Source organism: Protopterus annectens, chromosome 1.part1 (assembly GCF_019279795.1).
Source record: "Protopterus annectens isolate FY-2018-M chromosome 1.part1, PAN1.0, whole genome shotgun sequence".
NCBI classification, from domain to species: Eukaryota; Metazoa; Chordata; order Ceratodontiformes; family Protopteridae; genus Protopterus; species Protopterus annectens.
The window spans coordinates 1,601,747,371-1,601,763,403 of NC_056726.1; the positions used below are offsets into that span (position 1 = coordinate 1,601,747,371).

General features: G+C 42.0%; 1 protein-coding gene across 1 annotated transcript in view; it reads left to right on the forward strand.

Annotated features, from left to right (window-relative positions):
• LOC122811583 (uncharacterized protein YBL113C-like) overlaps nt 1-16,033 on the forward strand; it is a 994,203-nt gene that overhangs the window by 647,837 nt on the left and 330,333 nt on the right. Inside the window, exon 6 of the mRNA XM_044083519.1 lies at nt 1,099-1,264. Coding sequence (XP_043939454.1) covers nt 1,099-1,264 — 166 coding nt within the window. The remainder of the gene's footprint in view (nt 1-1,098; nt 1,265-16,033) is intronic.

Sequence of the window (16,033 nt, forward strand, 5' to 3'; positions counted from 1 at the left end):
TTTATTTATTTGACATCTGTTTACCAGGAAGATCCAACTTGTTTTCAGTGGAGGCCTGGGAAGAAAGCTCCAGTTACATACAGACAAGTTACAGTTACAGGTAAACAGGTACATTGATACAAGGCAGATGGTAACTATTCAAGTAATATGCAAGTAGATGATACACACTGAATGAAGTACAGATGGAGAGAGAGAGAGAGTGAACAAGAGTTGCAGTCTGGGTCAGATCTGGAGAAGAGATTAGCCTAGATCAGAGCAAGGGCACAGCCAAGAGTTGAACATGTGTTGTTTCAGTACAGATTTAAAGGTAGGTAGGTTAGTAGTAACTCTCACAGAAAGTGGAAGAGAGTTCCATGCATTTGCAACATAGTGGGAATAGAGGCTTTGTCCAGCTGTCTTTGAGAGTTTGTATATAGAGTGGTCTTTATTTGCAGACCTAAGTGTTCTGCTTGGGTTGTAATGAGTAATTATGTTATTTAGTGCTGGGCAGCTAGGGTTTTATAGACCATGTTGTGGGGTGTTAGAAGTTGGGCATATAGTAAGTAGTTGGAGAAGTCTAGCCAGTTTATTTTTTATTTATTTATTTTTTTGTGAAAAACAGTGATGGATTCTAGTTCTTGAGTTGGTGGCAAACTTGTCCACTTTATTATAGCACTGTTCCATTTTGGATCTAGAGGAGCTCTGTCAATTGGTTAGTATTGGTGTGCCATAAAGCAGGGAGGGTAGTAAGAAAGTTTTGACAAGGGTGGTTTTGGAAGTTTAGTGTGTGTTTGTTTCTGTATAGTGTGTCGAGTTTTTGGTGGGTTTTCTTTATGTTTTGTTGAATGTGAAGATCAGAGTGTGATCATCTAGGACTATACCCAGTAACTTGGCATGGTGGACAATTTCAATGGTGGTGTAGTCAGCAGAGAGAATTTTGAAGTAGTTTAGATTAGTAGTACAGTTCTTTGGCTGAAAAAGAAGCACTTTTTTTTTTTTTTTGGATTGAGAAGTAGCTGGCAGTTCGTAAGCCAGGATTCAACAGCAGAGAAACTTTGTTGTGTATGAGATACATATTTTAAGCCGTACAGTGTTTTCACTTATGTTTTTTTTCCACAGCTTTTTAGGCACTCACTAACAAATTACACTGCTGGATGTAGCATGACTTGCGGAGGGACAGCAAACATATGCAAAGATAATAATATGACCCGGTGTACTCAGGAATGCTGCAACACTGCAAACTGTCTGAAACTGAATGGTATGATCCAGGAGCTCACCAGCAAAGGTAACCAAAACCACAATGACAATAGATATTCCAAATGTGTAGATTCAAAATGTGCACGCTTTTTAAAATCTGATTTCACACAATACAGCAGATGAATACAAACAAACAGCCTGATATGTGTAAAACTGAGCCAGAGGTGCCTTGCATTGCAGACGTTCTTTGCTTCTATAGCTCAGAAGTTACATTGGTATTGAAATGGAGGACTTGAATTTGTGGTTTTATACTAAGTGAGTGGACTTGGACAATATTGTCTCACCCAGAGGACCCAGTGGTATAGGCAGTGCTACAACATGAGGGCATAATTACCTCTACAGAGTTTAGTATCGCCCAGTACTTTGAAGAACATTATTGTTTTTCTTGGTGACTTTTGCCAATGCACTTACCAGCTATTAAGCATCACACACTCAGACTCAGTGCATGCATATCCTGTACTGAGGACACACACCCATTACAGTACAGCGGTGAGGCATTCAGGGGGGCTGTCATCCAAACAGCTATAATAGCTGTGTGTGTCCCTACCCACATCTGTGCCTTTAGTTCTGATTGCTGGTGGTACACATGTATGACAGACAAGTCTGCCCCACTTGTGCAATCCCCATGACATGTATTCAAGCTTGTCACTGAGCCAGAAACTGCATGTTACATTCCTCGCTAGCAACTTACTTTCATCTTGTATGTGCAGATGCCCTAACACCATCCCCTTATGTCTGACATGGGTGCCCACATCAAGGTGTCTAGCTGGTTGTGAAAGAATCACTTAGTTTGTCCCAAGAAACTAATGGATTCAAAGATCTGTGTTCTTTCTCATTAATTATCCAGTGGACCTCAAAAGTACTCAAAACTCACCACCACAGTTTGATCCTGGGCTAAGCACCCAGACTCAAAACATTCTTCCCTTTTTCAACAATTTTCTATTTTAGAGTACAGATGGAAGGGAAGTAAGGCTAGGTGTCTCGGAGGTGGGTTCAAATTGTTTTATCATGGTGTGGATGGGAGGAGAAATGGCATAGGAGTTATTCTGAAGGAACAGTATGCTAAGAGTGTTTTGGAGGTGAAAAGAGTGTCGGATAGAGTGATGTTTATGAACCTGGAAATTGATGGTGTAATGATGAATGTTGTTAGTGCATATGCTCCACAAGTTGGGTGTGCAATGGATGAGAAAGAAAAATTTTGGAGTGAATTGGATGAAGTGGTAATGACTGTACCCAAGGGTGAGAGAGTGGTGATTGGAGCAGATTTCAATGGGTATGTTGGTAAAGGGAACAGAGGGGATGAGGAAGTGATGGGTAGGTATGGTGTTAAACAAAGGAATGCAGAAGGTCATGGTAGTGGATTTTGTGAAATGGATGGACATGGCTGTGGTGAATACGTATTTTAATAAGAGGGAGGAGCATAAGGTGACATACAAGAGTAGAGGAAGATGCACACAGGTGGATTATATCTTATGTAGGAGGGCCAGTTTGAAGGAGATTGAAGACTGTAAAGTGGTGGCCAGAGAAAGTGCAGTTAGGCAGCATAGGATGGTGGTTTGTAGGATGACGTTGGTGATCAAGAAGAGGAGGAGGAGGAGTGTGAGGGCAGCACCAAGGATCAAATGGTCAGCCTGGGATGACATGCTGGACAAGCCACGTTGCTTCGCAAGGGATGGCTTGCACCTGTCACCACTGGGCTTCCGGATACTGGCCAAGGCTCTTGCCACCCCCATAGTGCCTTTTTTAGGCAATGCTCAAAGGACAAATCAACCTCCATAAAAAACAAAAATGGAAAAAAATTAAGGGTAATGCTGCTCAACGCCAGAAGTCTAAATCTCAAGATGCAGGCACTCGAAGCACTTCTCAGTATGGAGAACATCGATGTCTGTGCAGTAACCGAAACCTGGTTCAAGGCTCCTGAGAGCACTCCAGCGCTACCAGGCTATACCTCATATCATGCGTTTCGACCTCAAGTTCCAGGCCGAACCACAAAGGGAGGGGGAGTGTCCATTTTCATAAAGGACACCTACACCTCTCGATTGGTGTCTACCCATGAAGCATCAGAAACCATACAAGTTTTACTCACCATAGGCAAAACTGCCATACAACTGGTCGCATGTTATAAAACTCCCTCCCAATCCCAGGAATCCCATCAAGCATTCCTGAAAACACTGGAGGATATGAATGTCACACCAAACACCATCATATTGGGTGACTTCAACTACCCCAACATAGACTGGGCCCACTATTCTAGCCCTAACACCCTAGCCCAAAGATTCCTGGAATTCATAAACTCAAATGCTATGGAGCAACTGGTCACTTCTCCTACGAGGAGAGATAATATACTTGACCTGATTATCACAAACATGGGGTCCAAATGCTCCGCACCGGATATAAACCCCTCACTAGTAAGATCTGATCATAAACTGATCACGTTGGATGTACATATCCCCCACCCCCAGAACAAAAGACTACAGTGAAAAACTTTTCAAAAGCTGACTTTGCGCTCCTCAAGTCAGAAATGATATCCTTTAAGCCTACTGGGTTAATGGAAACCACATCCCAAAATGCTGAATCCTTCACAAAAGCCTTCTACGGACATCTCCAAGAATGCATGGATCAAGCAATCCCAACTAAAACCAAGACCCTCTCCACCAAGGGAAAACGCCCGGTTTGGTGGACCCCGCTATAAACAAACTGTACAACAAAGAAGGAAGCTACTGCAGGACAAAGCCAAATCCTACAAGGGAAAGGCTTCCCTGATCAGCACAAGTAAAAAACTACGTTCTCTCATAAAAACATCTAAAGCAAACTTTGAGAAAAAGATTGCCAAGGATACCAAAGACAATCACAAGGCCTTCTTCAATTATGTCAGAACCTTGGGAGGGAATTCTCAGATATGCTCTGAGCTAGTACACAATGACAAAAAATTCACTGACCCTACCGACATTGCCAATATTCTGGCAGATAGGTTCAGTGCAAATTTCTCCCCTCCCTCACCCCCTAAAGATGAAGTAATTATCCCTGCTGAATGTAATCTACCTGTCATCACAGACATACAGGTGAAATCAGCACTCAACAAGGCAAAAAACACAGCATCTATGGGACCCGATGGTATCCCCGGTTGCGTGTTACGTGAACTTCAAGATGAACTAAACCCGCCCCTAAGAACTCTATTCAATCTTAGCCTCACTACAGGATATGTACCTGACCACTGGCGCACAGCAACAGTGGTCCCACTCCACAAAGGGGGAAATTCTACTGACCCTGGTAACTACCGCCCCATAAGTTTGACCAGCCTGGTCTGCAAGGCTATGGAAAGAATCATCATGGAACTCATAAATGGCGACATTGGGGATCTGCAGACCCTTGATCCCACACAGTTCGGTTTTGTAAAAGGCAGATCCTGCCTCTTAAACCTGGTTGACTTCTTCGAGACAGTCACTAGTGCCATCGATGAGGGCAAGGCTGTCCACACTGCCTACTTGGACTTGGCTAAGGCCTTTGACACGATACCACACTCTGGCATCATTGACAAGCTCAGCAGCCTAAATGTAAATCCATATGTCACAAGATGGGTAGCAAACTGGCTAAAAACAGAACCCATAAGGTTAAAATTGCTGGAGCCATGTCAGACTCAAAACCAGTCACAAGTGGTGTCCCACAGGGCTCAGTCTTGGGTCCACTCCTATTCAGCATTTACTTCTCAGATGTGAAAGCAAATATGGAAGGATTATGGCTGACAAAGTTTGCAGATGACTGCAAACTGGGTGCCATAGTTGATTCACCTGCTGACACACACATCCTACAGAAAGGTCTCACTGAAACGGACAACTGGTGCCGGAATCATGGCCTCAAACTTAACGCCAAAAAATGTATAGTCATCCCCTTTGGTAAAAACAAAGTACCCACAAATTATCACGTAGACAATAACCCACTGAATACGGAAGAAGTAATCAGAGACCTGGGGACTCAAGTCGATAGTGACCTCTCCTTTGACAACCATGTTGCCAAAGTGGTCAGAAAGACATTCTACCTTGCCCATCTCATCATGAAGGGATTCTCATCCAGATCAAAGGAGGTCATTGTACCTCTATATTCCTCCCTTGTCAGGCCCATGATTGAATATAATGCTCCATTTGGGATGTATCTCACCCGGCACATGCAACAACTGGAAAGACCCCAGAAGTACCTCACCAAGAGGATCATAGGTCTCAAACATGTGCCTTATCCAGCTAGATTAAAGAAACTCCAGCTCTATTCAGTAGCATACCGCCTGCTCAGAGGTGACTTGTGCCTAACATACAGGGCCATGTCCAACCAGGAATTGATGGACATGCTCCATCTCAAAAAATCCAAATCCACCAGAACCACACGAGCTAAAGATTTCAACCTCTGCACAAATATGAATAGGACATGCTGGAGGGATAGATTCATAACACAGAGGTTACCCATACTCTGGAACAAAATCCCAGTTCATGTGAGACAGAGCCCTTCATTGGCACTGTTCAAGAAAAATCTCGATGCATGGATGGGAGATCGCAAGTTTACCCCGGGAGTCACCTCAGTGTCACTACTAGACAGAGGTATAGTTTACTAAATAATGGGGTCCCACATGTGTCACTACTAGAGAGGTGCAACTATATAGTATGGGGTGGCGTAAAGCCACATCACTGTTGGCTAGGCTTATAAATGCCCCCGGGCAGATAGCCTAGTACACTACTATGAAACTATGAAACTATGAAATTGAAAAAGGGTACTTGTGAGGTGGAGTTCAGGGATGAGTTAAGACAGGCACTGGGTGGCAGTGAAGAGTTACCAAATGGCTGGGTAACTACAGCAGAGCTTGTTAATGGAGACGGCTAGAAAGGTGCTTGGTATCACATCTGGACAGAGGAAGGACGACAAGGAGACATGGTGGTGGAATGAGAAAGTACAGGAGAGTATACAGACAAAGAGGTCGGCAAAGAAGAAATGGGATTGTTATAGAGTTGAAGAAAGTAGACAGGAGTATAAGGAGATGAGGTGCATGGCAAAGAGAGAGGCGACGAAGGCTAAGGATAAGGCAGATGAAGAGTTGTATGAAAGGTTGGACACTAAGGAGGGAGAAAAGGACCTGTACTGACTGGCTAGACAGAGGGACTGAGCTGGGAAAGATGTGCAGCAGGTAAAGGTGATAAAGGATAATGAGGGAAACATACTCACAAGCGAGGAGAGTGTGTTGAGGAGATGGAAAGAGTACTTTGAGAGGTTGATGAATGAAGAGAATGAGAGGGAAAGAAGGTTGGATGATGTAGGGATAGTGAATCATGAAGTACAATGGATTAGCAAGGAGGAAGTAAGGATAGCTATGAAGAGAATGAAGAATGGAAAGGCTGTTGGCCCAGATGACATACCTGTGGAAGAATGGAGGTGTTTAGGTGAAATGGCAGTGGAGTTTTTAACCAGATTGTTTAATGAAATTTTGGAAAGTGAGAGGATGCCTGAGGAATGGAGGAAAAGTGTTTTGGTACCGATTTTTAAGAATAAGGGTGATGTGCAGAGCTGTGGTAACTACAGAGGGATTAAATTGATCAGTCACAGCATGAAGTTATGGGAAAGAGTAGTGGAAGGTAGGTTAAGAATGGACGTGATGATTAGTGATCAGCAGTATGGTTTCATGCCGGGAAAGAGCACTACAGATGCAATGTTTGCTCAGAGAGTGTTGATGGAGAAGTACAGAGAATGTCAAAAGGAGTTGCATTCTGTTTTTGTAGACTTAGAGAAAGTATATTACAGGGTGCCTAGAGAGGAGTTGTGGTATTGTATGAGGAAGTCAGGAGTGTCAGAGAAGTATATAAGTGTGGTACAGGATATGTATGAGGGTAGTGTGACAGCAGTGAGGTCTGCGGTGGGAGTAACGGATGTGTTTAAGGTGGGGTTACATCAAGGATCAGCTCTGAGCCCTTTCTTATTTGCAATGGTGATGGACAGGTTGACAGATGAGATCAGACAGGAGTCCCTGTGGACTATGATGTTTGCAGATGACATTGTGATCTGTAGTGAGAGTAGGGAACAGGTGGAGGAGACCCTGGAGAGATGGAGATATGCTCTAGAGAGAAGAGGAATGAAGGTCAGCAGGACTAAGACAGAATATATGTATGTGAATGAGAGGGAGGATAGAGGAATGGTGAGGATGCAAGGAGTAGAGGTGGCGAAGGTGGATGAGTTTAAATACTTGGGGTCAATAGTTCAGACTAAAGGTGAGTGTGGAAGAGAGGTGAAGAAGAGAGTACAGGCAGGATGGAGTGGGTGGAGAAGAGTGTCAGGAGTGATTTGTGACAGACGAGTACCTGTAAGAGTGAAAGGGAAGGTCTACAAGAGGGTAGTGAGACCAGCTATGTTATATGTGTTGGAAACAGTGGCATTGATAAAAAGGCAGGAGTTTGAGCTGGATGTGGCAGAGTTAAAGATGTTAAGATTTGCACTAGGTGTGACGAGGGTGGACAGGATTAGGAATAAGTTTATTAGAGGGTCAGCCCAGATTGGAAGGTTTGGAGACAAAGCCAGAGAGGCAAGATTACATTGGTTTGGACATGTGCTGAGGAGGGATGCTGAGTATATTAGGAAAAAGATGCTAAGGATGAAGCTACCAGGTAACAGGAAAAGAGGAAGGCCTAAGATAAGGTTTATGGATGTGGTGAGAGAGGGCATGCAGGTGGTTGGTGTGACAGAGCAAGATGCAGAGGACAGGAAGAAATGGAAACAGGTGATCCGCTGTTGCGACCCCTAACGGGAACAGCCAAAAGAAGATGATGATCAAGATAAGTGAGAAAATGTTTAGAAAAAAAGCAGATATTAAAAACAATCCTATCCCAAGTAGTATGCCTCCAACTTTTCTCACATTTTGCACAAAACAGCTAGTGAAACCTCTGCAGACATACTTAAGGCACCATTCCCAAGCAATTTAACTCATTCCCTCCAGTAGAGCTCTTTTGTGTGTGTACCTTTAACTCCCAGTGGGTGTGGTTTCAGCCTTTGAAAAATGACGTTATCACCTTAAAGTTCTAACAAATACTTATTTACAGAGGTCATATATCAATACAGCTGTGTTTGCCATCATATATGCTTCAAGATAAAATATTCTGATACCTTGTGTGTAGCATGCTTTTGGAATTATTAATGCAAATATGAACAGGCAATATTTGACGCCTAGAGGAGCAGTAGGCGGTAACTGCAGAAACGCCTGTAGGCATCACTTGGCTGTAATGCACTCATTCATCATTTGATTTCACAAACAATACATCGTGTGCCAGTATTGATTAGTGTTCTATCTCTGTACTATATCTTGTCACTAAGCTCCTGGAAAAATTACTTCTTGAACTAAATTCAAGAACACTTTAATAAATATGGCCTAATTATGGACTCTCAGCATAGGTTCAGAACAGACACAAAACATTTACTGCTACCTAAACTGTGACAGACAATATCATTTCTGCAGTCTCCGGTGCTATCTTTGTAGATCTGACCAGATCATTTGAAAGGGGGAACCACAAAATCTTCTTATAAAAGATGCAAATTATTAATTTTGGAAGCAGTGCAGTTCAGTGGTTTTGAAATACTTACCAAAATATACATTCAAAATCAAAGCAGGTAACCTTACCACATCAGGAGAACATTTTACAGCTGGTTCATAGGTAGGTTCATATGTAGGTATTAGGCTATTGGCCCTGGGGCCTATATAAGCCTAACCATAAAGGTTTCCTGGCTTTTGCCACCCAAGAAAAGCATTTTCCTGTGTCCCTGTAAAACAGAGCTGCAGAAGTGATCCCCGAGGTGAATTTTCTATTTCCCATCCAGTCAAGATTTTTCTTAAAGAGGGCCAATGAGAAGCTTTGCTTGACATGAATGGGTGGTTTGTTCCAGAGTATGGGAAGTCTCTATCCCTCCAGCATGTTCTGTTTATTGTGGTGACAAGGTTTAGGTCCCTGGAGCGTGTGGTTCAGAGAGATTGGGATTTCTTTAAGTGTAGCATGTCCAACAGCTCTGGGTTTGACATAGCTTTGTATGTTAAGCAGAGATCACCTCCGAGTAGGCGATATGCAATGGAGTAGAGCTGTAGTGTTTTGAGACGGTCTGCATATGGCATCTGTTTGAGGCTGGTAATCATGTTAGTGAGGTATTTCTGTGGCCTTTCCAATTGTTGTAGGTATCTTGTGAGATACATGCCAAACGGGGCATTGTACTCTATAACAGGTCTGATTAGGGATGAGTAGAGAGGAACAATGACTTCCTTACAAGGATTGGTACAAGGCCTTACTCTAGTCGCAGCCTTTATTAATGACATCAATACAATCATACCCTCAACGGATTACTATCATAGTCTTGAAAATCAGAATAAAACAGGTAGTAATACTCCAAAATAAACACTGAAAATAGATAAAAATGAGTGTAGCAAATGCTGTAAAATGTGCGCAAATGTCGAAAATGTCGAATCGTGACATTTTCGTGTGTTTTGCGGCAAACCACTCCAAACGTGCAATGCTGCAGTGAAATCAGTGTTTCCATAGCTAAGTGCACAATAAATCCACAATAAGCACGTATCCCTTCCAGAAATGTGAATTCCAAACATGTGCATGTGCTCTGTCATACTAACATGCAATCCACGTCCCAGTTATCAAACTGTCATGACACCTGCAACAGTATTAATGCATTTACACTCGGATTTAGCACACAGTAAAGTAAGTAGCAGGTATATCAAAAGGAGCAGTGGTGCGCCATGAATTGTACAAAGCCTAATGGTGTTAGATCATCCTGTTTAGCCAGCAGGCGTTGTATCATATGTTCCTTGTCAGAAAGCCTATGTTTCTTTGGAAATAATGGGACACAACATAGGAACTTCTGTTTAACATCCTCTAAATGATTCTGCTCCAAACATATGGCATGCAGTATATCTGTGATGTACAGGTCCTTTTTCCCCAGTAGACACCACAGCCTATGGTGCCAGCCTTCAACAGCATTCTGGCTCCTTGGGTAGCCCATGGTACATGTTTCAGCCTGATTCCAGAATGGGACATCAAAGAGGGGTAGTTGTCTCTCGGAGGTTGAACCCCTCATGCCATAGCATCTAAGCTGCCCTAGAATGTAGTTATTCTTGAAAAACTCTCATAGAGGGGCACCCCTGTCACCCAGTGCCTCCTCAATAGATGTAAATAATATGTTCTGTACGTATGAATGTAAGTGTGGGTATCTGCTTACATAGCAGTGCAAATTGCATATCTGTGCCATAAACCTGTGTCAGGTGCAGCTTTTGGATCTGCCCCCAGATAATTTGGCACAGATGGAACCAGCAACCCTTGACTGTACTGTTTGGTAGATTCTTTATGATACTGTTAACTGCTCCCTTCTCAAAGTTGCTCAGTACCATCCTAGGTTGGAACTGTAGATGTAATTCCTCACATAAGGCCATTAGGGTTGCCCAGAACTGATCGTAACACTCCTCACATTTGGACGGGAGTATGGCATACACTACAGGTACTACTTTGCTGTTGCTAGAACCATTCAAGCTACAATGAATGGAGTATACCTACTTACACTCCCTTGTGGTAATGGGGAAGGTCCCATCTACAAGAATATACTCAGATTTACAAAGCAGGCCAAGATTATCCTCTGTAGTGAGAATCACAACATCATAGGTATGGCTACGAATGGCGCTGTGTTTAATGATAAAGTGGCCCTGCTTCAATGGTATCATTTCAGGGCTTAGATCTTTGAGACTAGGTAGGTCTACCCTGGGATTTGTGCTATTTCTACGCCTAACCCTACGTACACCACTGCTTAAGCGCATCTGTATTAGTCAAGGTGGTCACAACGTCGGTGGACATGGTTGCCAGGACCTCCGATACAGTCTTACAGGGATCCTCCAAAGTCTGCTCAGCATGCCTCTTAATGGCTTCCTGTACCCTTGTCTGCTCTACCCTGACAACATCAGGTGTGTAGAAATGTGCAATGCTTTTGAGTAGCTTATCCTCACCAGCACAGGTCTCCACTATACAGTGGCCCTTACACTTCTGCCTTGCCTTCTAGGTGCAACACCAGTAGTTTTTCTTGGGGTTTCTCTTTTCAAGATAGTATTGATACCCATCAATACAAAGGATTGCGCGACCCTTCTGAGACTTCACTGTGTCATACTTATTGACAATAACGCCAGGATAGCTCACATTAGGCTGATCAGACATCTTACCTGAGCAGACCTACAATCAACAGTACCAGATTACTTACACTGTATTACATCTGTACTGGTTAATATAGCCCTGCATCCATCGTATATGTAACAGCCATCACTTACACACCCCATGCCAAAACCACTGCAACACCAATGAACTCCTCTTATTGGGACAGATGTATTCAACACAACTGAGTGACAACTCCCATAGCACATTAATATGTACTGCCTATAACAGACAGTAACCATAGCATAGTAATGTGTTCTGTCCACCGCTGCTAATGACCCTCACTATGTAGCACAGTATTGGGAAGTCAGGGACATTTGCGCTGTTACAATCTCAACATGCAATATGCATTTGTACTTAGCATAACGGAACTGTCACCATCCACCATGTCTGCTGCATCACTTCTATGTTCATCCCACAATAAATAGATGATACTACTTACAAGTGACATTTACTTTACTGATATGCCGTATATTACTCCATATGATTACCTCTACCCACTGATTTGAAAGCACGCCTAAGCACACTTATACTGTATATACTGGCAATTCCAACAGCTAAACAAATTCTTTTCAGCACAGGTGTTGAACCGTTACACTGCTTAGACGCATATGATAAATTGACATTCCTATCCCAACTGGTTTACAGTGAAGTATGTTTAATACATTGCTACTAGGTTAGGACTGCTACACCTCACGGCTGTCACGTTTACATTAACATTTACATATGCATTCTGCATTTTCCTGCGTGTATATTGAAAGTTTGACTAACAGAACGTGCAATACCATCAGAACTGTACATCAGTTGCATTTGTCTGGGTTATACTTACCCTTCCACACTCCTCCCTGAGTTTAATTCCCTGTGTGTGTAAGCCGTGGACTGACAATGTTGATAAATCCACCTGCTGCCAGCTGTACAACTCTAGAATACGGTATATATACACATCTGACATTTCCTCGTGTTGGCAGGTAGCCGCACCCTCTACGCATGCCATCATGAATGCGACATGCTGATCCACATCGCGCCTGTGCTATCAGCATCATTTCATGTCGAATTCAGATGTGCGACTGTCAGTAGTCCGAATTGCTTACCTTGGCGAACTACTGAATTCGACATTTTGATCATGCAGGAACCGTTGCATTCGACATTGTGATTCCTGATGTGTTGTGCAGCAGGTATGTGGACGGCGACATTATGATAGTAATCCTACCCTCAACAACATCACATTCTATGTTGGTAATATAATTACTTATAAGTCAAGTACCACAACCCGGGAATTACATCTCTCCCTTCAAAAAGACTTTATCATACTATTCCATTGGTTAGGAAAAAATACTGACAATGAATGACAGCAAAATTACCATCATGACATTTGGAACCCGAAACAAACTTGCAAGCACTGCTGTCTAGGAAACATTACAATAGAAATCTCTAGGACTAATTATTGAAACTACCCACTACCTGAAAATTCAGACAGAGGTGGTGTTCAAAAAGGTTACTTCACTCAGTATCTAACCATATTATCCCCAAAGCCAGAAGTGATATAAGTAAAAAAAGAAGTTATGTACTCACCATAATGTTCCATCTGAGTAGTTGCACTTCATTTGTCTTCAACCTGTGGGTTTCGGGTCCACATTGGATCTGACACGGCTGCATTTCCCAGCTATGGATCTGAGCTCCAGGCTCCTCCCCTTATCCATAATGCCCCCCTGTCTCCCTTCTCCCTTCAGATTGAGTTTGCTGCCTAAAAGGTATGATATACTCTGTCCAATATCGCCTTATCATAACAGGAATCTCCCTGACACTCCCAGACCTGAACAGAGTCAAGGGCCATACACTTTATACAAAGTTAAACACAGCCTGCATCCATGATACCGTTGGGGGAAGGGGGGGGGTTGATGACAAATGAAGTACAACTACTCAGATGGAACATTATGGTGAGTACATAGCTTCTTTATCTGAAGTAGTTTACTTCATTTGATCTTCAACCTGTGGGACAGAGTCCCCAGCTGCCATAAACTCCTGTGTGGCCCTCATGGAAGAATATTCCAGAGCACCGCAGAGCCAAAGGATGTTCTATTCCGAGACACAATATCCAGCTTGTAATGAGAAATGAAGGTATGAGATGAGGACCAAGTAGCTGCTGAGCAGATATCATCCAGAGACACCCTAGACCAGAAGGCAGCTGACGTGGCCAAAGATCGGGTGGAGTGTGCCTTCACTTGTCCTGGCAGGGACCATACCTCTCAACCTGGAAACATCAAAAATCTGGACACAGCCCATGAAAAATAGGTACAAATCTGTATGCTGATTAACATCAAATTTACATACATAATTACGTAACCCCACCCACTCCAATGGAATTGTGGGATGCCAACCTTCAAACGCAAACTGAAGAACAGACAGTGAAAATATGGCACCAGAGTCCCCCTGCAGCCATTCCAATATCCCATTTCACCCCATTTACCATAAACACTAATGTGTACATACTGCTTTACTTCTACAATGATTATTTGGATTTTATTTTTACATTTTATAGCACAATGCACAAACACTAAGACATCTGCTAAATAAAGCTGCTAAACAAAGCAATACTGCCTCACAATGGAAATAGACTTGGCATTAAAACGTCTCTGCCATTGAAACTCACATTCATTGAAACAGCATTGAAACCCACACACCACATCCAAAGAAAATGCATCTGACCAGTGGTGGCTAAAGATTACCTTTGAGCTATTTTCAAACCATTGGCCCCTTGCACACAAAACAAGAAACATACATGTGTTCTTTGATACACCTTCCTGACTTTATTAAATTATATTCCTTGTATAATACAGCACACTCGTTAAACAGAGCACATTTTAAAATTATTGTTTGAACATTTTTCCAGTAGGCAATGAAACAAAATGCATGAACCAAACCAATAATGACAAAACTTCCCAATTCAGAACATATCCATCATAAAAGTCTACTTCAACACCCACAAAATATATATATATATATATATATATTAATTATATATACACATTATATATAAATAGAATGACAGTAGTGTAAGCCATAGACATCTTGCACAGCTTCTTGCATTTGTTTTCAATCTCATTTTTTTTTTTGGGGGGGGGGGGGCAATGGCTCATTGACTAGTTAGCATTCTACAAAAGGTATTAACTTGTCGGAATCTGTGGGATTACTTTGTACAATATATTTCATCATACTGCTAGGTAAAGCTCGTTTAGCATTTTCATTATACCATTATTTGAAGGATCTCACAACAGCCTTATAGTATGCCTACATTGACACCTGAGTTCTAACTGAATTGTTAGCATCAAAATGTCCAGTTGTGGAATTTTACAGTGAGCATTTTGGAAGTAACCACAGCCCTAGTTACCAATTCCTTCTTAAGTTTTTCATACTCTGTATAATCAGTCCAGTCTACACTATACATATTTTAATGCTTCTCCTAGCAGCTGAAAAGAAAGAATTCTGGTCCATTTTGATCTTCACAGTTCTCATATACTGACTACCTTTCAAAGGTTACTAAATATAATTTGTCATCAGCTTTGCCTAATTTCAAGGCAGGTATGGTTCTAGGATAACAATCACATTAATCTGCCCTACTAGTTGTTGTTGTAGCAGTTGCATAAGCTTTTGATTCGTCTTTACCTTAGAAGCTGTTAAGGCTTATAATAATTCCTCCATGGCTGTTGTGAGTTGGAAAAATACAACGGGAAACCAAATTATTATCATATCAATGAAAACACACCAAGTAACAGCAGCAAAACGTCTATGGCTTGCTCATGCCACAGAAAAATCCAGCTCAAACAGTCCATGCACTTGGCAACAGAGGAATAGCAAGGTTATTTTGATTAATCCTTGGCCAAACTGCCTGTATGCAAACTCCCATATAACTCAGTTGTCTTTTCACAATTAGTTCCAAAAACATTTACTCTATTTACAGTGGTAATTTTTATTTTACATTTGTTGATCGGGCTAGTCTAACTGGATATATATCCATTTTCAGTAGAGGCCCGGGGAGATAAGCTCCAAGACATAAACAATCACATCCAAATACAACAACAAATAGCAAGTAGTATAAAAAAATATATACAACAGTAACATATGCAGTACAGTGTACAGGTTGGCACAGGATATTCAATGAGGGCAAGAATCATAACAATGCAATTGACAGGTACAAAACATTATACAGGCAGAGTCAATAGTAAAAAATGAAGTTAATTTTATAGTGATATTGATAAAGGAATTACTTAAAAATAAGTTTCCACAGAGCATAGAAATAATGTAATATAGAGAGAGATGATAAATAAATAGTAATAGGAAGGTATAACGGTAGGTGAGCGGTAATGGATAGGGAAAGCCAAGCTTGAAAAGATAGATGACTAGTCAGGTTTGGTACAGGGGCATAGCCAGTGAGTTCTGAGGTAAAGTTTAAGTCTGTTTTTGAAGAGTGGTAAAAAGGAGAGTGAGGAGAGGTCACTGGGAAGAAGATTCCAGGATTTTCCAACAGCATTAGAGAAGAGAGAATCCCCAGCCCTGTTGGTAGGTTTAGAGGTGTGTACAAGAAGTTT